This window comes from Diadema setosum, chromosome 19, assembly GCF_964275005.1.
Source record: "Diadema setosum chromosome 19, eeDiaSeto1, whole genome shotgun sequence".
Classification (NCBI taxonomy): Eukaryota; Metazoa; Echinodermata; class Echinoidea; order Diadematoida; family Diadematidae; genus Diadema; species Diadema setosum.
In genome coordinates this window covers 17668478-17693026 of record NC_092703.1, presented here as the reverse complement: position 1 = coordinate 17693026, position 24549 = coordinate 17668478, and the positions used below count along the sequence as shown (strand labels likewise).

Below are 24549 nucleotides of genomic sequence, written 5' to 3'. Positions count from 1 at the left end.
AGACCTAGGAGATTATGTTTAGGTATCATGTAAAAATGCACGCCTTCTCTTTGCTCAAGCAGTTCTCGACGGAATCACGCTTAGCTATTAGAATTGTCAAAATTAGACAACTATTTATGATGTTTCACAGAATTTGACGATCGTCAGAACTGACGATTAAATCTTTCCATTGATAGGACACTCGTGCGATGTATTTGCGTGCTACCGTATCAAAACACTGCACTTTTAGGGATAACCAATTGCAATAGCCACCTATTACATGTCAAAAATATATAATGCTTTATCGCCTTCAATCGAGTTGTATATGAGGTTATTCATGGCTTATGTCCTCATAAAAAAAAATAGAAATGTCGCTATGGCGACTGGTATGCCTCCGCCATAATGCATAGTTCTCCTAAAAGGTTTATAGTACAATGTCTTGACAATGTGATGACGGTTTCACATAAATGGTAAAATATTAAAATGACAGATTTATCACAAATGTGCTGAATGTTCACTTTCCTTGAACTACATAGGCTGAATTGGATGAATGGCTAAAATTGATTAAAAGTGCAGGTATTTGGGAATTTGAGGATTTTTACTTGACTTTTGACCCTTTTACAATTTTATGCAATGAGTAATATTCAAGGTATGGAGAAAAAAAATGTAATTTCAGTATTAAATGTTAAATGAGCATTTAAACCTGACCTCTGACCCTTGACCTTTTACCTTCTGCCCCTAAAGTTCCCAAGAGAATCACTATCAGGTAGAACATTAAAGTATGTACAAAGTGTCATGATGATACCTTGAGTCAGTTTCGAGATATGGAGGAAGAAGTGAAATTTAGCACTTTCATTTTACCTTTGACCTTTTGACCTTGACCTTTTGGCAAGAAACTTCCAAGAGAATCTCTATTGGGTAATACATGTATATATCAAGTTTCAAGAAAAATCCTGCAGGAAATGCATAAATATGAGGGAAGTAGTGACATTTTGAGGAGTGAACCTCGACATTTGACCCGTGACCCCAAATTCCCTAGACAATCACTGCCAGTCAGTACATGCATATATACTAAGTTCCATGAAGACACCTTGAATCATCTGCAAGATTATGGAGAAAAACATGAAATTTCAACATTTTGACTTGACCTTTGACCTTTAACCTCATGACCCAAAACTCTATCTGGAGAATCTTTATTTGGTAGTACATGTATACACCAAGTTTAAAGAAAATACCTTCAGGCATTGCATGGGTATGGGGAAATAGTGAAATTTTGAGCATTAGACCTTGACCTTTTGACCTTTGACCTTGAGCATGTGCACCTAAAAGTTGATAGGCACTAATACATTGCAGGCCAAGTTTCATTAGGATACCTAAAACTGTTTTTTAGTTACGCTGTCCACAAAATTGATTACGGACGGACGGACGGACAACCCGAAAACATAATGCCTTCGGTACCACTTCGTGGCGGAGGCATACAAAAACAATTAAGAGACCCGGGGGGGGGGGGCTCGCGCTAACCCGAGTATCGCAAGTTCACCTTCCATGCATTCTTGCAGACTCTTACCTGAGAACATTTGACACTTGGGGCAGGGGGGGGGGGCACCTTTGAGGGGTGGGGGCATGGTGTCCATTTACATATTCCATCACATTGGTAAAATACCTGCCAAGTACACTATACTTCATAGAATGTTGGACTATGCGGTTTGAAAAAAAAAAGGCTGAAAGCTCTATTACTTCTGAGTCTTGTGAAGAATATTATCAAATATTCTGTAATTTAGAAGGTTTGGGCCCCCTGGGGCCCCCAAGGAAATCATGGTGCCCATTCAAACACTTTGAGATCCTATACCCCTTGGAATGCTACTTAACAAGTTTGGTGAAAATCCACTGTGTTGTTTTCAGCAAGAAGATGACAATGTACAATTTAGGTCTGCATCTGGATGCCCCCCCCCCCACTCCAAGGGGGGGGGGGGGGCGAGGCAGGCCTGGATCTTCAATGAACAAACTACAGTCATCAATGTACAAACTCATTGTAACTTTGTTTGATCACTTCTTGTTCTAGAGAAGAAGGATTGTAAATATTCCTTAATGTGGGGGGGGGGGGGGGGGGGAATTGGGCTGCATAGGGGCCCCAAGGGGAGCATGGTGCCCTGTTGAACAAATTGAGATCTTGACCCCCTGGCATGCTACCTGCCAAGCTTGGTGAATATTCATCAAGAGGTTTTCAAGAAGAATATGAACATGTACAATTTAATTCCCCACTTGTACCCATCCCACCCCACTCCCCTGGGTCCCAAGGGTGGGGGGACCCCTGATTCTAGCTTAATCACTTTTGTTTCTAGAGAAAACCTTTAAAGATTCCTTATGGGGGGGGGCCTCCTTGGGGGCCCCCAGGTGGGGCATGGTGCCCATTTGATGGAACTGAGATTCTATTCTCCTAGGGATGCTGCTTGCCAAGTTTGGTGAAAATATATCATGGGGTTTTCAAGAAGAAGATGAAAATGTACAATCTAGGCCCCATTAGGACCCTCCCCACCCCCTCCCCTATAGAATTATAACACGACGGTGTATGCTTTGTGTAGGCGGAGAGCAGCTTAAACTGAAGACTATGATGATATACTTTCAGAACATCTTGTAATCTATTGATGGAATGATAAGGAAACTTATTATAATTAGGGTTATGGAATATGATACGGCATTCATTGGACACTGTTATTTCAATTTAAAGGTGAAGAGACTGTGTGGTCTGCCAGTGTTGTAAAGATGTGGGTTACACGCAGTCAGAGCTCTTGATAGTAGAACTATGGTATCATTTGGTATGAAATGTAAATAATCAAGACTGGGCTAGCAGTGTGTAACGTTATAGTGCTTGGGGTTTTTTTTAAAATTCATTAACCGAATTTGTAAGTGTGAAAACATTAATATCTAGATGGACAATCAGTAGGGATGATACCTGCAAAGTTTGGTGAAATCCGTTATGGGGTTTACAAATTGAAAGATTCAATGTACGCTGTTTACGCACAGCGCACGACGCACGACGGGCGATAAATGATCACAGTATAGCTCACTTGAGCCCTTGGCCCAGGTCAGTTAAAAAGAAAACAAACAAACAAAAAGCCTCAGCTACTTAACACATTCTCTTCACACCTTCTCGTGCTAAGGAAGGCGCCTCGGCGTTTTTCAGCAAGTCGTAGATATCATCTACAGTGATCGCAATCATTGAGTAGCCTTATTTCAGTCTCTGCTAACTTTGTAACACAAAGTATTTTTACACTTCTGGTATTTTGGGACGCGCTTATTAACGATCTCTGATAAAACGCCACAATGACAAACCTGAAAATTGCAGGAACCTGCCGTCGAGTACTGCTGGGTCGTAGAGTGTCATGGCGTTTTCTAGGGCCTCCAGCAGATACCGACCTTCTATCTCCATGACGTCAACCGTGTTGCCAAATGGAAGAACGTTCCCGATGTCTCCAATCGTGATGTCCCCTTTATTTAAGAATGTAAAAATGATTCACGAATGCATGGGATTTAACCCGTATGAAAAATGAATCTTGGCTCAAGTCAAAGTAATGTTCCCCAAATGAATAAATCAGATGCCTTTTGATTTACAAACCAATTCATTTCTCTTGGTAGCTTATTTACTTTGGCTTTTAATACCGGTGTCGCATAGGTGACGTTATGTGTTTTCTCTTGCCTTATCGAGTTACAAGAAAAACAATCGCTCATTATTTCAACAAAGTAGGCGCCCCCAGTGCCCTTACAAAACAGTCTTCATCCGGTCTCTCTTGTCCAAACGCTTCTCAAATCTATATATCATCATGTGCCTTAAATATCTTACTTCGCACGCCGGCATTTTTGGTTCATTTCTCACCTTCGACCTCAGCTCGTTGCTCTCTTTCTATCACTCTTTCTTGGCCTGTGTTTCTTTTTTTCTTGTTTTTTTTTTTGTTTTTGCATTCTTATTCACGTGGGCCCGCTTGTGTATAGTATCCATTACGTGAATTAAATTTTTTTTACAGGTACCAACAGACTCCCCTTTAAAATGCCAAATTAATTGGTTTCCTCTGACTGTTTCATAAAAACTTACGTACTAAATGACTGTTTGAACAGTTACCAAATTATAGGTGACTTCCCTTAAGGCGAAAGCGAATCATGTACAAATCTTGTCAATCACCTCTAAATGTCTTCAGAATTGTGCTCCATCTTACCTTCAGAAACTGTCAGGTCAAGACCCAACCCGGCTAATTGACCCGACGACTCTCACTCGGACAGGAGACAGATCCTTCTCGGCAGCTGCCCCACGCCTGTGGAATCAGCTCCCTCAAAGTATCAGGGAATCACCTTCTCTATCAGTGTTCCAAAACCGTTCGAGACTTTCCTTTTCAATATCTGATTGATTAATTATGCATATTTTGTATTTCTTTTCCTCATCTGTTGTATTTTTCCCTTCCCCTTATTGTACGTTTGATATTATAATTCTGTGAAGCGTTGTGATGCATGTTTACTCGTCGTACACTCTAAAAAGACCCGAGTCAGAATTGACCCGGAACTGGGTCCGTTGGGGTCATACACCGTTCCGGGTCAGAAATGACAAGGAATGTGGTCAGATATGACTCATTCAGAGTCATGAATCGGGTTAGGATGACCCCATTCGGGGTCTTCATGACCAAATTCCAAGTCATTTCTGACCCGGAACGGTGTATGACCCCAACGGACCCAGTTCCGGGTCAGTTCTGACTCGGGTCTTTTTAGAGTGTAGGAGCGCTATGTAAGTACCTATATTGTATTGTATTGTACTGTACTGTATTGTATTGTATTGTATTGTATTGTATTGTATTGTATTGTATTGTATTTGTATTCCTCATGTGCTGACCTTTGTTGATGGAAGCTCTGATCGATCCGCCGTTCATGAGGGCGATTCCGACATCATTCCATCGTAGTTCGTCCGGATTCTTGTTGTTTTGACTGACCATCCCGTCAGCGATGAGATTACCCAGGTTACACTCACGAGCGCGGCACATTGATCGGTCGCCTTCCAGGAATGCATGAGATATTCCGACAAACTGATTGGAAGAGTTACGCACGAGCTCCGCCCATTCTTCAACCTCAGCAAGAACCGTGGGATCTATAAGAAGGAACAAATCTTTTAATGTAGGATGCTATAACGACGTGTAGTCAAATATATTATGATACACGAATCGATGAATCAAAATGTAGTGAAAAAGTGTCATTTCAACTACCAGACGTCTATGATGGTTAACATATCCCCAACGGCAACAATATTTATTTTGAGGGAGAGCGAAGAATGATAGGATATTTGGGTACAATACCGAGATAAATGGTTCTCCTTTAGTCCTTGTTAAGAAACGCGTAGATTCATAGGGTATCTTAAATCGCGTAAAGATATCAAGCACCCACAAAGGAGATCGTGCTGGTTTGCCAAGGAACCAGAGTTCAGACTTCATTTGGGTTTTCTCCCAGTTCTGTTTACAAGACTGACTAAGTCACCCTTCGTCTGATGGAACGGGTTACTGGAGTAAAGTACACACTCATACAAAGCATTTGCTTACAATGTCCAAGCACAGTGGGGCTAAGCTTTCACATTTACTGAACAACGCAAGGCAGTGCACAAGAAAGTCTTCGAACCGATGCCATTTGCTTTACTTCGCCTATATGACATCATGCACTTTGACTATGCTGGAGCAACTCGATGCCTGGTTAGCTTACAGAAATCTGGGTCACTTTAGACTTGTCGTCGGGCAGAAGTCCTTGGGGTTGCTCTTGTTTTCATATGTGAAACAAGATCTGCTGCTGCACTGTACATGCAAAAGATGTAGGACTACAATATTGTCATACTGTGAAAGTGTGAGAGAATTTGATCATTTCTTGGTTCACGGACTCCGTTCGGTGCGACACGAGAATGAATTTTGTCACCCTAGCACCTTTCCTATGTTTAATTGCACACCATGTACAGAGTGTCTGTAATAAGTATAGTTGTTGTTGTTAGAGCTAACTTCAAACCAATTATACATGTTGTGACTTTTATGAATTAAATCGAGCAACAGAATGGTAAGGATTTCATCAAAATCGGACCTTAGCAAAATACTTCATGGAATTTTGTCGTATATCTTCAAGAAAAGAATGATGATTACAATAAAAGTAACCACATTTATGCAGATTAGAGGACGTAATTATGTTATTACTCCCAAGTATCTCATTGAACTGTACATTAATCTAATTATTCAAAACTAAATAATTTCAATAGGTTTTATCTTTATTATGAAATCACTGTAGTCTTGCAAAATCATAATACCAATGACTGCTAAGGCAAAAGACATGAAACATAAACACTTTGTTAAATCCTTCCGATTCAAATCACTATTTTGTTCTGTACATGCGATCATTTTTACATTTCCATAACATTTCTCCGTGTTTCCTTATACGTTTCAGCGCAAGCCGCTGTGCCTTATTCTGCATCAATATAGTCGGATTGGTGTCTGGATTTTTTGGAATGAACAAATATGTAGTCTTTGTTTTTAGGTAACTAACGACGACTATGCCGTGAAACTTGTTCAAAGACGGCGGAAGCCATACATCAATCACTTTTACTAATAAATGTCACAAACATAAACACTTTCTAAAGTCCTTCCGATAGGGAGTTAGTGAATTATTGTTGGTCATCGTCAACCGGTTTCACGTTTCATTAAATCTCCGTTCTTGCAATAGTAAACAATATAGTTAGAAGGATAATAACAACTCTCGGAGAAAAGGCTTTTATTTCTGCAGCCCCATCCCCCTCTCTGGAATGCTTTTCCACAGAAGATCCGATCAGCAGAATCCATAGAAATATTTAAAACCATCAGGAGTCACATATGTTCGCATCTTGTGTTGGTTGAGCATTTGTTGGATTGTTCAAACATATTTCTGTATCTCCCTTGTTCTTTCCACTTTCATTAGTACGAGTGTATGCAATTATCTTTATTATGTCCCTCTGCGCTTCAGAATAGGCCACTAGATCAATGACTCATTACCAGTGCTGTATTTAGTAGTACTATATATCATTATTAAAGCAAAGTCAAGGCTTGCAGCTAATCGTAATAATGTATAACAGTAACTAAAAAGCTGTTACGTGGATAAAAGTTGCACAATTAAAGTTGTTTACTCACATCAGGTATAATATAGAACAGTGCCTAGCGGTGAGGAGTGCCGTGCAAATATGATCTAGTTATGACGAACTTACGTATTAGCTGTATGCATATATACACAATGAAGGCAGATTAAACTGGGTTTTTTAAGCATTTGATTTGAGTGAACTTGCACTTAGACTCGGACTTTCATTCTATTTTGGAAGTTCAAATATTTTTGTTTAAACGGCAGATCGCACGTAAGCGAAATCCACCCTGCCAACGTCAAAGGGTTAGAGTTTCAGAAAGATTTTCGGTATAATATTACATTCTATTCTCTTTATTGTTTGAGATTATCAATCTCTACGGTAACTGATATCAATTCAAAACGTTGTGGATACCCCCTTAAAAAAAGTGGAAAAATGATTTCGTTATATACGCACCACTGCCTTTTGGGATAAATAATAATTTAAACATGTTCTTTGGTGTTTTTTAAATCAAAGTGGGAAATTCGTTACTTTGATATTTTCAGCTCTCATCGATTCCTCCTGTTGGAAATAGTCAAAGATGGTGATGATGGATAAAGCAATTTGACGAACAATAGCTGGCAAACATTGTGCACTCTTATTCAGTTAGAGCTGGTAGCATTCGCTTTGCTTGCGATCAGAGTCACAAGGCGATCTAGTCATCTTATTATATTCAAAATACCTCCTTCAGTTAAAGTGGTAATAGTGCAAATGCTACGTTGAAACTCATGTTTGAAGTGGGCGTTTTATCAAATATACCAATGAGATCAAACAGCGGAAAAGAGCACACTGTTATGCGGAGTCATGCGGGCGTGAGAAAGCTCGACATCGTGCTTATTGAGGATCAAGGCATCGCCAGACCTCAACACAGTTTTCTTGGTTAAAGAATCTCCTGTTTGTTCTTCCACGGCCTTTGGTCCTACGGTCCTACTTCTTCTTTTTTTTTTTCTTTTTTTTTTTTGAGTGGCATGTCGACAAAAGGATGAGCCCTGTCTACCATGGATCAGCCAGTCAGCTTGCAGTACACCGAGACACGTCAGTCGTTACAGGTGCATGTTATGATAATGCAAACTCACATCAGTCAAAAATAAGAACTACTTTACAGCCATCTTTAATAAAGTTCAAGAAGTTATCAAAGTGCTTTTAGAAGACTCAAAGAGGCCTTATGACAACCGTGGTACTTCTTACTGTCCCCTTTTGCGAAGAATTAGAGTCATATGCCACCATTATGATCCAGTTTTTGTGGCATCGTGTTCACAAGAACACAATATCTTTTGGTATCTCAAAAAAGATACTGACAACTAATTTTCTTTCGAGAGAATGTGAAATAATGGCACATTGGTGTAAAGGAAGAAATTCATGAAGAACATGTCAGTTTTGTGAACTGCATCAGTGCTCTCTACACTGTACATGATGCTTTTTAACATAACATTCTTACTCGGTCCCGGACTAAACAGAAAATTTCCCTCACATTTTGATCTTTTCTCATATCCTATAAGGCGATTAATATTTCAGTTAGATATTTCAACGGTTGATTTCTATGTGCGATGCATAAAGCACACCGAAATAACGTTATTGGCGTCACAAAAAAAGTATAACGATAACTGATGACAATAGTAACAACAATAATGATAGTGAAGAAAATGGTTGCAACATCAATTTAACAATCATTATTACTATCATTATTATCATTATCATCATAACCATTATGACTTCAGCATATCATCAGCATTATCAAAATTATCTAAACGTAGAGCTATGATAATTTTCATTGTAAGCAGCGGTACTACTACTGCGTGTACAGTCATATTCTTCTGTTTCTGATCTGAATTCTCCTCAATATTCTTTTAGTTTTTTTCGTGAGTGCTCATGATGGTTTTTCTCGTCGACATATAGGACAGTTTGCAAACTGACCTCTTGAACGAGTATCAACTTAACTTGAATCGTATGTTTGGCATGGGCCTTCCCTTTTAAACCATTTCCCCAGTATAACGTTTTTCATAACAATGTACCCCGCGGTGACATTTCGCTCTATTATGCCTCGATGTGCACTAATGGAAAACCTGAGCTACATACCCTGCTCTGTAGTGGCATCCAACAATATTGGGTTTCCCCCATAATCAGTGATCTCGCCCCGGTCGTCGAAAGTGACGTCGAGTCGGCCCAGGTACTTTCCAAACGTGTAGTCCTGAACGACCAGAACTCTAGCACCACTTGCTTGTGTTATCACCAGAGGGTATGATCCGTACGGTGTTTCAGATGATGGCGGTGTCCCTGGAAAAGAAAATGACAGTGCGTGTGCGTGTGTGTGTGTGTGTGTGTGTGTACGTATATGTGTATGTGTGTGGGAGAAAGAGAGGTAGAAAGAGAAAGAGAGGGAGAGAGAGAGCAGAAACAGCCCACAAAATTCAGACGGGTAGACATATTTATCAAAATTTAATGGAGTCTATCAAAACTGCCCTATTCTGATAACATTACACAACTATGAATTGCATCGCACGGTACGTAAAACGCTTATTAATCATTACAACTACGAAGAAAAAAAAAGCGCGACAAAGAAAGAAAGAATAGGAGCGAGAAAAATCATTACACCATGGTTTTACCTATATGCAAAAGGGTATATGAGCAAAAGTTGTGACAGGGCCTAAACTTGGCTGCGGGTAAATAGGATTTGCGTGCGCAACTCCGAGCAACTACGGGTGAGATACGTGCTAGGTACTGTAATGTGCGGGCAATCTGCGAGGGACCTCCTGGTAGCAATAATTGTTCCCCGCAAGTCACACGTATGCCAGGCTTGCACGGAGAGGTGTGACAAGGACTTTAAACAGATTCCCGGAGGCAGCCGACGTCCACGTTTCTTAAAGCGTTGAGTGAATTAAACCGAACAGAAAATTGGGAACATGCGACTCATGTTTGCTTTAAACCAGAGCAGCTGATCTCATTGAGCGACTTTCAGCGTGTGCACCATGAGGTCAAATGGGTCAAATGAATGAAATCTGGCATTTGATATCGCAATAACAGATGGAAACGATCATTACAACTCATGTGGAGGGCGATGTCTTGCCTAGGGATATTATTTATGAAAGGGGGAACTGCAGAGGTATCATGCCTTCTATTGTTGTGATCAAAAAATGAAGAAAAGAAATAGTATTGGTTTTGACAGTAGCAGCCATAGGTAACTAGTTGAGAGGCTGTGGAAGGAGGGCAGCGGGAGAAGAATGGTTAGGAATTTGTATTGATGACCATAAAAGAATAAGAAGCAGGGATACAATCCACAGATCCCCATCCCCACTACCCTACTCCAGTACACTTTTCACAACGGGAATGAAATCCTACCTGTGTAAAGAAATGTGTCTGTGTGACCACCAACTACCACGTCCAAGCCGACCACATTCCTGGCGATTTCCTCATCAATATTGATTCCCGAATGGCCCACGGCGATGATTTTGTTGATTCCCTGTGCAATGAAGGCATCCACCTCTGCTTGAATGCTATCCACTTCTGGCGTAAATACACAATTTCCTGATGGTAAGAAAGGGAAAGACGACTAAAAAATTGTTGCGTTTTATGAATCGCTTGATAAGAAATGACAACATAGTCCAAATATTACAGCTCATATAAAACCCTTTCTATTGGCAGGACGAGTAAGGGTTTCCCCTGTTAATAAAAAAGCAAGATCTTGGTAACATACTTGACACACACTCGGTATCACATGATACTCCCCCAGACAATAATTTCTCAGTGACCAGGGAATCATCGATCTTAACAGCTGATCATAAATATCTTCTAATGAACGATACCACAATAGTGTCGATTCCATTGAGTAATTGAAGGGTTCTTTTAGTGTAACAGATATTTTGCTCACTGTATTTCGCACGAGTCAGTGTTATCAGGAAGAGGGTGCTTTTTTTAAAATCAAAATGATAAAGCTTACAGTACACTACAGTATATACATGTATATCTGATACTCATATCATGTGTGCGATCTTTCAATTGGTCTCACCATTTAAAGGCAAGCACTATCATGTTAAACCGGAAGGCAGTTAATCGCCATTATTCACATTGACATGAGTGCACTACGACAGCTGTCCTACGCATTTATGCAAATGATTGGTCTTATATCCGCTAATATCGGACTATAACCGTCTGTGGAATATTGTATGCCATGTTACGGTATTTATGCATAATTCCTATCCCATCCATCTTCTCTCCCTTCTCACATGCTGGGTATTCAGTGCCAAACGTATCTCAGATCAAGATCATTTCTGCATGTCCTGTTTTCATTAAATTCCAAATAACAATGTTGAGTATGTACTTCTATCAATACTTGTAGTTAACTTAATCATAGATTGCTGTACTTTTCTCGTTTTTTTTTTCGGATTGAAATCAATTTCAACCGTCATTTACATCTCCAATAAGGTTGGATCATTTTATGCAATCTTGTAACGTCTTTACAAAATAACGTCTGTAACGTCTTTTCCAAAGATAATCTGTGTGCTGCTATACAGACAAACAAAGAAGGTAAGTATGAGCATAAACAAGCATCAAAAGAATAAGACAGTAGAGTTAGATATTTGAATGTTTGTTGTTGTTTTTTTTGACAGCGTTAAAACATTATTAAGCATCCTAGGACGGAACAGAATTGTGTTATACAAAAAGTATTAATTTATCACTTAAAAAAAATATGTTAAACATTAAAAAAAAAAGTTTAATCTAAAGCCACAGCCAATTAAGAAAAGTCACTTGCTCATTATACACATGCATGGACTCGTAATGGTACAAAGTTATTATTCCTCGTCGAAAGAATCCATTGGCACTAGAGTAAAACAACAACGTAACAACAACGTGCATAGTTGAGTAGCAAGTGGAAGACTTCAGCAAGAAACGCTTCAAATTTGGCTATAACCATTTAATAACCCTTCCAACTGCTGTCACTTTTCCAGGAATGTAGAAAAGAATTCTTCAGGCGCATTTACATTTTTGATCTCGGCGTTTGATGCCGATATCTTTACTGAGCAATCTGAAGAATCATTTTGAACTGTCGCATAATTTTGGGTATTTTATTGCTTATTTTCGTACAGAATAGAATTAAACTTCCCCGAATAACAGAACATACGAAACTAGAAATGTCGCTGTGGCAACTGGTAATCATGCCTCTACCATACCATACCATGCCTCTACCATAAATATCTAATCATTCTCCGAATAGGTCTACAGTATATATTTTCAATGTGAGACGACAAGATGATTAACCATCATTATTTGGTAATTATACATCAATTTTCATGACATTTGAGCCACTTTGAAAATATGGAAAGCAGGTAAAATTTTAAAATTTTCACTTGACTTTCGACTCATGAACCAAACCTTTCCCTATATTATGACTGTGTAGTATTCAGTTTAAGTGGGAGAAAATAGTGGGATTTTACCATTTAAGCTGACCTGTTACCCTTGACTTTTGACCTCTGATTTACCAAAAACTTTCAAAGAGAATCAATATCAGGCAATACATGCATAAATAGTAAGTTCCATGAGGATATCCCAAGCTATTTCCGAGATATGGTAAAAAATGAAATTTTCAGACTTTTAACTTGACCTCAGACTTTATGATTCAAAACTTTCCCTGAAGAATCTTAGTCTGGTAATACATATATACACTACAGCCCTGTTTCAACAGACTTTAAGGCAACGTCGGGACAACGTCCGGAGAACAAAATTCCTCGTCTCGGGCAATAAAACCCCAGGAAAGAGAGAGGGGTACCGTTTTTATAGACACACACCGAAAGGTTTTGAGCAGCTCAAAACTCGGCTTCGCGTAAAAGTCTACGCAGTATTGCGCTGCTTTACGTAATTTTTGCGTAGTTTGCATAGTTCTTACGCGAACAATACGCGAAATATGCGTGGAATATCAGTGATCGTTCGCGAAAATGTTGCCGCTATCGCGTTAATGCACGAATCATGCGCGATTCATACGCAGTTCATTAGTTATAACGCGCAGATTATGCGTGGTTTTCCGTGGACCTTAGTCGTCGCGCACAACCACGAATTCGCCCTATTCGGGGCCTTTGTGTGCCTATGCGCTGAAAGTGCGTGGTTTGTTAGGGTGTGATTTCACGGAGCACGGAGCACCTTAACAACCTGCGCGAAGGAGGTGTGGTTGCAATCCATGCACATAATCGGCGAGCGGTGTGTCATTCTGTTTGGCCTCCTGCGCATGCGTGTAGAGTGTATCAAAGGAATGTAACCGCGAGAGCGTTAACAAAGGAGTTGTCGGGGTAATGTCGGGGTAATGCCGGGGTAGTGTTGGGGTAATGTCGGGGAAATGTCAGAATAATTACCCTAGCTGGCTAGGGTAGAATTTGGCAAAACATTTTGCGGGAACCGTTTTAACAGGCAGGGTAAATAAAGATTGCTAACTAAAAGGCTCTGTTAAAGCGAGACATAAGTTTCATACAAATACATTCAGGCATAGCAGTCGAGATTATAACTAAGGGGAAAAAGTGGAATTTCAGCATTTGAACTTGATCTTTTACATTAAAACTTATATGACCTGAAACTTTCTCTAAAGAATCCTATATAGTCTGGTAATACAAGTGTACACTAAGTTTCGTAGAAATACATTCAGGCATTGAAGAGATAATGAGGGGAAATAGTAAAATTATGGCATTTGATCTTGACCTTTGACCTTGACTGTTTGGGCCAAAAAATTGATAGTCACGACATCGTCTACTCAAATATACATACACCAAAATTCAGTTGGGTACCTCAAACGGTTCTGAAGTTACGTCGTTAACAAAATCGATTAGGGACGGACGGACGGACGGACGGACAACCCGAAAACAAAATGGTCTCCGTCGCCACTTCATGGCGGAGGCATTGATAAAACCCAATCCCGTCCAGAAAATGAAGAATACAATTGTTTAGGATGCTAATAAAATTATGTACTTCGAGAAATTAATCTCCTTTGATATCATATTTATGTGAGTTCTATAAGTAGCTTTCCTTATATAATCCAAGAAATTTTATAGAACTCGCCTGCAATGAATAAACAGCTCTCATGCTTAAATGTCCTGATGTAACTTTAGAAAATTGCTCAACAGCATAAGTGTGTTTCGGCCACTGTGATGTGTCTGCTTGAAACCACATCAGCACAAATGGTAATTTTCCATCTATATCTCAGAAATCTCTGGGATTGCAATATATAAGTTGGAGTCGTAACCGAAGACAAACAAAAGAAAAGCTAAAACGTTAGACGTATACTCTTCAATTCATTGATTCCGAGAATGAAGAAGAGTAGTCCTATGCTTTAAGTGAACTGTGGAGAATTCTACGAGATAGATCTTCTCAAAGGAGTTGGAAAATTCTAGGAATATACCTGTGGTATGTGCCGAGTTATCAAAAGGATATACTTTATCTATGAGGGAAGCCAATGCTTCGTAAAATGTGTTTTTCTACCTTTAACCAAACCGCGAATCACATACACACACACACACTCACACACACACACACACACACACACACACAGACGTAGTGATAAAAACGCACAGTACAGGTATAAACTACACATTCACCAATCTTTGACATTCATTCCAATAATATTAGCTGAGGATAATTCTTAACGTTTTCTTTATTACGTTTTTGTAAGTCACAACTTTTCCAATTTTCAAGTTGTCGGGAACTGTACACAACTTTCAATGTTAACGAGCTTTGTTTGCCCAGGCAAGAATACAGCAGCTCAGATACGGTAGCACATTATGTTGAACATCATCAGTAGTGTACATTTACAAAATGTTCTCAATCTCAGCAATACACCAATATACTTTTAGAAAGCTTTTTGCAGATGATATACCATTGAGTTTGTTCCAACTTGACTCTTTATCAAAAGTTACACCAAGGAACTTAAAGTACTTTACACGCAGAATAGATTTCCCTTAAAAAAACCTATTTTGAGTTAATGTGTTTGTTGGTAAAGAGAACGCAGCTTGTTCATCAATATCTAAGACACATTTATTGCACTGCATGTAATCAACTGGCTTGTAATGCAGTTGTTAGAATATCTCTGTTACAGGCAAGTTTGCCCTTTAGGTTATCATTCGATTTTTTTAATGTTTGTAAAACAAATTGTATAAATAATAATATAAACATGATAAGATTTATGCACTTAAGGATTTCCAGATCCATAGACCTCGCATGTTTGTTTATTTGCGTTTTTTTTTTTTTTTTTTAAGTTGCAGCGTCTGGACTTGCGAAAAGGAAGAGTTCGATTGTCTGATCGGAGAAGATTTGTCTTTAGATTTCTCAAAATAAAAATATTTGAATCATTATTATCATGCGAAGCAGACCAGTCAAAAGCCGACAGTCTCTTCTTGAGTGAAAATGAATGTGATTTCCATTTTGTAACTTTCAATCAGAACAGGACAGTAGTAAATACAAACGAACAACGGCATATCAGTGAAATTTGCATTTTATATACGGACCGTCCATTGGTTCTTTTCAGATGCTCTGTCATTATTCATAGACAGAAATATCCATTGGCATAATCATAGATGAGTATGATATGCCCTCCCCTCCTCCCCCAACACACACACGTACACACATATCCTGGCAGCGAATGATGGCGTATGCTTACCTGTAGATGAAATTTCATGGGTCCTGTAGAATGTGTATCCAATTACCCCGATATCCTGTCCAGATCTTTGAAGGATGACACTTTTCAGGAAAAGTCCGTCGATAGTGTCTTCTTGCGAGGCATCTGTGTTGCAGCTGAGTACGGGGAAGTTGACGGCACGAAGAAAGGGCTCAAGACCAGCGGGTGAATTATCAAACTCGTGATTTCCAATTGCCTGTGTGTATCAATGCAACAAGAGTAGTAAGTGTTGTAGTGTCTTCCTGCTTATTATCTGCTGCTATGGAGAGGCATGAAAAGACACCAACACCGTCGTGATACAGATGTATTGTGTTCAGTTACTGTAAGTGGTTTGTACTGTCCTAATCGTGATCACACTAGGCTATAGTGTGTAGTGCAGGATGGTATACTGACAGTCCAGACGCAAGTCCAGTTTAAAATTTGAAGGTTTTGGTTTTATATAGGTCAAGGGTATTATTTGTGTTTAGATGAAGGCCTACATTTGTTTTGTTGTTGTTGTTGCTAATTGTTGCTGAAGCAAAATGGTAAGCATTTTGTTTTGTTTTGTTGTTAATATGCCACCATTCACAGCTAACTTTAGCCAAGACGTCTTTGTGATGGTTATCTGACAAGTTATACGGAGAAGGAAAAACCAAGAAACATGTAATAAACTAAAAGAAAATACAGTATCGATTTTAAGGTCTCCTGTTCATCATCCATTTAGTATCGTAGTTGTGTTAGTCATAACAATACGACAATGTAAAAGAAATTTACAATTGGTGGTATAAATTAGGAGAATTGAACAGTGATTCAATCTTCAGTCTGCAATAAGCCTGTAGTGTGATAATACCGTTCATTTCCAAGCAACACAATGGTGACTATATCGAATTAAGTATCACTATGTTCACATGTTCTTCTTTTGAGGCCATGTTTGTTTGTTGTTGTTTTTTCTTTTACTGATATTTTGATTTATAAGCAGATTTTTGCTGATATTTTGTTTTATAAACACATTCAAAATCATATGAACTTGCAGTTGGCTTGCCGGAGAAAACAAAAATCTAACGCCCATAATTCGCAGTCAGCGGCATTCAAATAATTATGCCCAGATGAGCATTGACACACCGCAGACCCCACGTTGGCCTCACTCACTAAAACCGCCATCTTTGGTTTAAAGCGTACCCTCGTTAGCTTGCCAGTAAGGCGTGAGACACGTTAAGGCAAGGTCACATGAGCTGACGCCATAATTTGGCATGTCGGAATTGATCTGCATCTGCTTGAAAAAAACAACAACAACAACACTCTATACCCCTAAAACAAAACCAAAACAAAACACGACACACGGGGGGGGGGGGGGGGTTGACTTTTACGCACTGATGATAACCAGTAGAGTCGTTGCTATTCGCTGGAAAGCTTTGATTTGAAATGCTCCTGCCAGTAAATGATAGATAGTGTGTATTTTTTTTTTAATGTAACAATGTAATATTTGCATCTTTCCGGTGAACATGGGTTCGGCACCTCACGTAAAATTCATCAGCCTTTGGTTTCATAGAGTAGGCCTACATGTATCACTGAGAAAGAAATGATATATGAATTGTTTTGCGGCCTTATTCATGTTGCTGCTGTGGTGAGATTTTTTGTTTTTGATTTTGATTTTTGTCAATTTTACATATTCTAATTCCCACTGTCATGAATTTTAGATGCATTCCCCCTGTCACTGTCCTGAATATTTTCTTTCCCACTTGTAATTTTTGTTGAACGTCGTCTTAACGGCGGCTTGATTTATGTTGCTGCTGTGGTGAGATTTTTTGCTTTTGAGTTTGATTTTTTGGGTGCTGTTCGTTATTCCGAAGGTTCGATATTCCGAAGGTTTGTTATTCCGAAGGTTCGTTTATCCGAAACACGCAAATTCCCTATACCTAGAGGTTCGTTAATCCGAAAATGAAAAAGGGTTCGTTAATCCGAACATTTGTGGCGTCATTCCGAAGGTTCGTTATTCCGAAGATTTGTTCATCCGAAAATGAAATTTGGAAAAACGAACCTTCGGAATAAGGAATCTTCGGACTGAAGAGCCTTCGGAATAACGAACCTTCGGAATAACGAGCTGTAACCGATTTTTTTGGGGGGTCAATTTTACGTAATTCCAATTCCCACTCTCATGAATTTCAAATGTATTTTCCCCCTGTCACCGCCCTGAATGTTTTCTTTCCCACACTTAAGTTTTGTTGAACGTCGTTAAGGTCGGAGGTCATGGAGAAATCAAAATTAGATATGAAGGTCGTGAAAATTATGCAGATATTTTTTAAAGAGCTTTAAACAACTGCTTTTGTTAAATCTAATTGAAGCATGTTCACCACAGAGAAAAAGGGCAAAACATAAGACATAAAACATTAAATAAGAACTTCAACTCTTCAATTCGAATTACAATTTCATGAATTGTCCATAATTCCAAGGAAAATTATAGTCAAAAGTAAACTAGACTTAGAAATTTGTCAAGACTGACAGATTAAGATCCGTTCAATCATTGATTGGGGACGATTGGACATGCAAATTAGTCGCGTCAGTATTCGAACCTGGCATTTTGCCGACGACAATCTTAAGGTTCTGCCCAATACACGATACGGATTGCAAAAAATATCCATAAATCGAAGCCATACTTTTAATTTCGAACCAATTATTAGATGCGATTGAGACATTCAATCAAATAATGGAAACCAAATGTTCTGTAGTACTTACAAACAAATGTATTCCCCTTAATTTCATTTGGACTTCTAGATATTTGATTACTGCACTCATCCGCCTAGTTCAAGTTCAAGTTCAAGTTGATTTATTTCATTTCCAACAAACAAAATAATTGGAAGTACAATGAAACATTCATATACACAGATGTCAGAAAATCAGTACCACAATGCGATGAGCAGAAATAACATTGTAAAAAAGATACAGGTAAATACAGGTAAATTATCAACAGAGATACAAAAAAAAATAACTGTTATGTCACTGTGGTAAATGCATACACCATATTGCTGGAAATGGAGGGGACTGCTAAAAAGCAGAGCTTGTAGAATGCAGTCCCCTCATACAAAAAAAAACAAACATATAGTAGCAAAAACAACAATTTCCCTAAGCGGTAGTAAAAAAAAAAAAAAAAAAGACAGAGTAATACACACATACATGCACACATACCAACGCACATTGACAAACACAAGGCGGATCTCTTGTAAGGAAAGATTGATGAGAGGATAGTGAGGAAGGTAGTAAGTCCGAGGTGGACAAGGGGGGGGGGGGGAGGGGGAGAGGAGAGGGAAACGATGGGTCATAACCAGGGCACTGGAGGCACAGAAGCTCGGACTCACTGATAAACAAAGAGCAGTGAGATTACCGAGCAACAACAGTTTTGAAAATCAAAAGTAAAAAAAAAGAATGAATCATTATGCTGCATGCGAAGTTTTTAAATAATTCTTTAACTTTAAAGAAAATGTATTAAGACTTAAAGCTTCTTTTTATATTATTATCAAGAGAATTCCAGAATTTTGGTCCAGAAAAGGAGAATAAAGATTTTGCAAAAACCGTCCTAGTCAAAGGCAAATGATATTCATGGGATTGACGGGTTGGATATGCATGAACAGTTTCATTCTTTAAAAACATAGAATCAAACACAAGGGGGAGAGAATGGTTGGTGAGTTTATACATGAATTGTCCTAACTGCAAACGATAAAGGTCATAAATTTTCGAAATATTATTTTCGTGAAATAAATTATTAGTATGACTTCTCCACGATTCATGACAAATGATACGAAGAGCTTTTTTTCTGTAATAATAATATTCTTTCTGTGTAAGTAGAAAAAGTGTTTCCCCATGCGAGTATCCCATAGTTAAAGTTATCATAAGGTAGTATCAAAGTAGAATATAACATAAAAAGTACATTTTGGGGAAGATAGAATTTAACTTTGTTTATAATACCTATATTCCTTGAAATAATACGACATACAGAATCAATATGCAATCCCCAGATTAGTTTATTGTCCAGAATCAAACTTAAAAATTTGATGGAAGAGACTTCTTCTATGACCGTGTCTTCCAGAAAAACATTTCTCGGTAAATTTTCCAGCGAATTACTGAACAGCATACATTTATTTTTTGTAAATTTATTGACAGTTTATTCGCTCTTATCAAATGAAGTAACTTCGTTAATTCATTGTTTAAAGTATCAATTACTCGATCAGAATCAGAATCAGATAAAAACACATTAGTATCATCCGCAAATAATAAGAAAGAGAGGATGTTTGAAGAATTTGACATATCATTGACATAGAGAATAAATAAAAGGGGACCTAGTAAATTTCCTTGAGGAACACCACAGTTAACATTTTGCATGGTCGATGCGTGACCATTGATAAATACAAATTGTTTTCGATTAGAAAGATAACTCTTGAACCACTCCAAGGCCTTTCCCCTGATACCATAATGTGATAATTTGTGAAGCAGTATGTTGTGGTCTATGGTATCAAAGGCCTTGGAGAGGTCCAGGAAGACTCCAATAGTATGATGAAATGTATCTATCGCTTTTGAAATCCTGTCAAGGAAGGTAAGGATTGCATGAGATGTGCAATGCTTTTGCCGAAATCCGAATTGATGATCAGAAATAATTTTATGGTGTCTAAGAACTTCAAAAGCCTGGTGTAAACAACCCTTTCTAATATTTTCGAAACGGAGGTTAGCAGGGATATTGGTCTATAATTGGAGACATCTTCCCTTTCCCCCTTTTTATGGACAGGAATTACTTTCGAGACTTTCATAGCCTCAGGGACAACACCGTTACTTATAGACAAATTAAATACATGTACAAGTGGATCAACGACATAATCAATAATACTTTTTAAAAGGACATTATCAATGCCGTCATAACCAGAGCTTTTTTAAACTGTTTTAAATTCTGAACTATATCTAATAATTCATTTCTGTGCAAAGGCATAAAAAACAAAGAGCTAGGATTGGGGATTTCTAAATAATCTTGAAAATTCAGATGAGTATATGGAATATTTTGGGCAAGATTACTTCCTATTTGTGAAAAATACTGATTAAAAATATCAACTATTGAGGAAACATCATCAACAAATAAATCACCGTATTTGATTGATGTAATACGGGGCTTGTCCTTATTTTTATTGATAGCCATATTAATAACTTTCCAAGTATTTTGAATATCATGTTTAAACAAACTTATCTGATTAGTAAACTATTTCCGTTTCTCGTAACGTAATATTTGTGTGAGGACGTTTTTATATGAAGTGTATCTATCATGAGATTGCTGGGTACGTTTGATTTTATCAGCATAATACAAATTATTCTTTCGATTGATTGATCGCAGTAAAGACCTAGATATCCATGGAAGTTTAGGGGATCTTTTATAATTTCTAGATTTCTTTTTAACAACAGGAACATGCTTATCCATAAGCGAAATTAAAGTACTCATAAACAAATCATAAGCCTCATTTATATTTTCGGTATTATATACAGAAGACCAATCCACATTACCGAGGTCATTTTGCAACCTCTCTATATTTCCAGGTGTCACTTTCCGGAAAGTTGACATCAGGGGTCCGTTTCATGAAACTTTTTGTCAGTGATTTACACTGACAACTGTTAAAAGCTACTGAAATCCTTGCGTCTGATTGGCTGATAGCAAATTTGTCGGTGAAAACCTCCGACGAACTCGTTGATGAAACGCCCCCCTGGTCATTCATGGTAATTTTTTTCTGAAGTGGTATGTGAGTGAAAATAGGGTAATGGTCTGATAAATCTGAAAGAACAATACTAGAGACCGGTAAGGGGTTAATATTACAAAATATATTATCAATAAGAGTTGTCGAGTGATTGGTTACTCGAGTTGGTTTGGCTATAAGGGGTAAAAAAGATGTGGACATCATAATATCAAGAAAAGATTGAGCAGTATTCATTGTTTGAAACTTAGATAAATCTATATTGAAATCTCCTATAATATAACAGTCTTTATTATGAAATACTGGATTATGGAATAAAATTTGCAAATAATCCAAAAAATCTTGGGTGTTAGAATTAGGAGGTCTATACATCGTAAATACAAGTATGTTTTTGGCATGGGCGACCTTGATTTCAACACATAATGACTCAACGATTCCGTTCATGCACATTAAATCTTACGTAATCAAGGTTTTGTTTGACGTATAAACCAACACCTCCGCCCATTCTATCGCGTCTACTATTTTCTATAAAATCATAGCCTGGAATAGAATATGCGAAAGCAGAATCCTGAGTAATCCATATTTCACTAAGACCGATTACAGAAAAAGACATATCATGAGTATTGTTCAGAAAACAACAAAAGTTATCAAAATTCTTATTCAAACTCCTTATGTTCAAATGCAATAATTAAAAACAATCAGTAAGTCCGGTTAAAGATTTGAACTGATTCATGGTATAACACTTGGAACTTAAATATTGTTCATGATTATCCTCATCAAATTCTACGTCTGCTTCAAAAAAATCGAAATCATAAACAGCAGAATACTCATCATTTTTAGGGGCATTAACTGTGTGTGGGTCTTGATGAAACATGTCAAAAAATTCGTCGTTATTTAGTGAACTGAAAGCAAAATTTTCAATTCGCATCATCTAAAATATAAAGGATGAATAGCAAGACCGAACTCGAGTTTCAGCGAGAACCATGCAGAGTGCGTTCGAATGCACAAGGCGATGACCCAAAGAACAGAAGAAAAGGGATAACGGAAGAATGCGAGCATCGCTGCGGAAAGAATGAAGTAGGAATAGTAGAAGGGGGAGAGGGAAGTAGGAGAAGACAAGGTGCAAGGGTTACAAGAGAGCAGAGTACCGACAATAAACAAGGACAGCACAAAGACAAGAAAAAATACAGCCTATTATACATAATTCTATAGTTCTTATTCATGAGTAGTGAACAACATGCAAGAAAGAGAGCCCTTCCCACCCCATCAAAGTTTGCCGAACCCAAACTATAACTTCAATAAAAATCAAATTATTCGTCGACTCAGAGTCAGAACTAGAAATCTCCTAACAAAGGAGAAGGGACGAATTAAACCAATCCTTGAAAAAAAAAAAGAAATCAAACATCCATTACATTATGATATACTAAACTCTGAAAATACATCATCTTAACATTTCTTTTCAAACAAATTATCCATATCATTTATCATTATACCTACATTTCATCACAGAATCAGATTGACGCTATACACTCCACCAGGTGGAGAGCCTAAAATGAGAACCGAAGCTAAGTGACACCTCATGACCCATCCATTTTCACTTACATAAAAAAACACTGTATATGCATATGCCATTACTTATTTTACTTAAACCAACAACGTCACGCCACCAAGCTGAGGGAAGACACATGAGTTAGAAATTGCAGAAGAGGAAAAAGAAAAGGAGAAGAAAAAAAAAAAAACCCACAAAAAACCAGCAGCCCAGAAAGTGACGCCATTGACCATGGACATGACATGATATGAAACAAGGCCTGCAGTTTGGTTACCCTATTTTCAAAAGAAAAAGGAAAAATAAAACCAAATTCGTGGCGTGTCATGGCATCTTATATAAAAGAATTAGAGTCAATGCAATTCAAATTCAATCTGTTGAGAGAAGAGAGGGAAAATAAGTTACACCCGGTATAAAGACATGACACCATTCCAATTGAACACGGGATTACATAACGCAACACTGCTTCATTCATTCTCCAAGATTTGTATTACAATTATACGTGCCAGAGTTGTGCACTAAATTTACAGTTCGATGAACTGATAGCCGATGTCACAACCAAAAAAAAAAAAAAAAAATCTTATCTCATGTCACAAGTAATCTTCACGCAGACCATGGTCATAACACGGTGCGAAAGAACCATTCAGATTGTAGTTGTCAGCTATTTCTTCATGAAAAGAAGAGAGGTAGAACGAGAGAAATAAATAAATAAAAGAAAGTACGAACATAGCACGCTACATTGTGAGTATCGTCTTGAAAAAAAAAGGCAACGAAATGAACAAACATAGAGGTATTTGGGTTATTAAGCATGACACATTGCTGGGCAAGAGAAGAAAATAAAGGTCCTAGTGCTATTGACCCATAGATAAAAGAACTGCAGATCATCTGTCAAAATGATATACAACGTGCTTTCAAGTAGAATTGGCACATTCTAACAGTACGAACATAGCACGCTACATTGTGAGTATCGTCTTGGAAAAAAGGCAACGAAATGAACAAACATGGAGGTATTTGGGTTATTATGCATGACACATTGCTGGGCAAGAGAAGAAAATAAAGGTGCTAGTGCTATTGACCCATAAGATAAAAGAACTGCAGATCATCTGTCAAATGTACGACGTGCTTTCAAGTAGAATTGGCACATTCTAACAGTACGAACATAGCACGCTACATTGTGAGTATCGTCTTGGAAAAAGGCAACGAAATGAACAAACATGGAGATATTTGGGTTATTATGCATGACACATTGCTGGGCAAGAGAAGAAAATAAAGGTGCTAGTGCTATTGACCCATAAGATAAAAGAACTGCAGATCATCTGTCCAATATACGACGTGCTTTTAAGTAGAATTGGCACATTCTAACAACAAATAATGCATATGCAAATCAGATACGTTGTGCTGGGAGTTAAGATAACACCTAGCAACAGATAAAGCAAAACAGGATCAGTCAGAGCGATACCCCGCTCCATCATGACTCGTGATTACATAACGTGTTAACTGAGTCGAACCTATAGAGTTGTCTACA

General features: G+C 38.1%; 1 protein-coding gene across 2 annotated transcripts in view; it reads right to left on the bottom strand.

The window, feature by feature from the left end:
* LOC140243164 (snake venom 5'-nucleotidase-like) overlaps positions 1 to 24549 on the bottom strand; it is an 83596-nt gene that overhangs the window by 5790 nt on the left and 53257 nt on the right. For both annotated transcript variants that reach the window (XM_072322893.1, XM_072322894.1), the window contains exons 2-6: positions 15762 to 15975; positions 10469 to 10654; positions 9209 to 9406; positions 4856 to 5107; positions 3313 to 3468 (exon numbers count right to left, since the gene is read on the bottom strand). In XM_072322893.1, the coding sequence (XP_072178994.1) occupies positions 3313 to 3468; positions 4856 to 5107; positions 9209 to 9406; positions 10469 to 10654; positions 15762 to 15975 (1006 nt within the window). The remainder of the gene's footprint in view (positions 1 to 3312; positions 3469 to 4855; positions 5108 to 9208; positions 9407 to 10468; positions 10655 to 15761; positions 15976 to 24549) is intronic.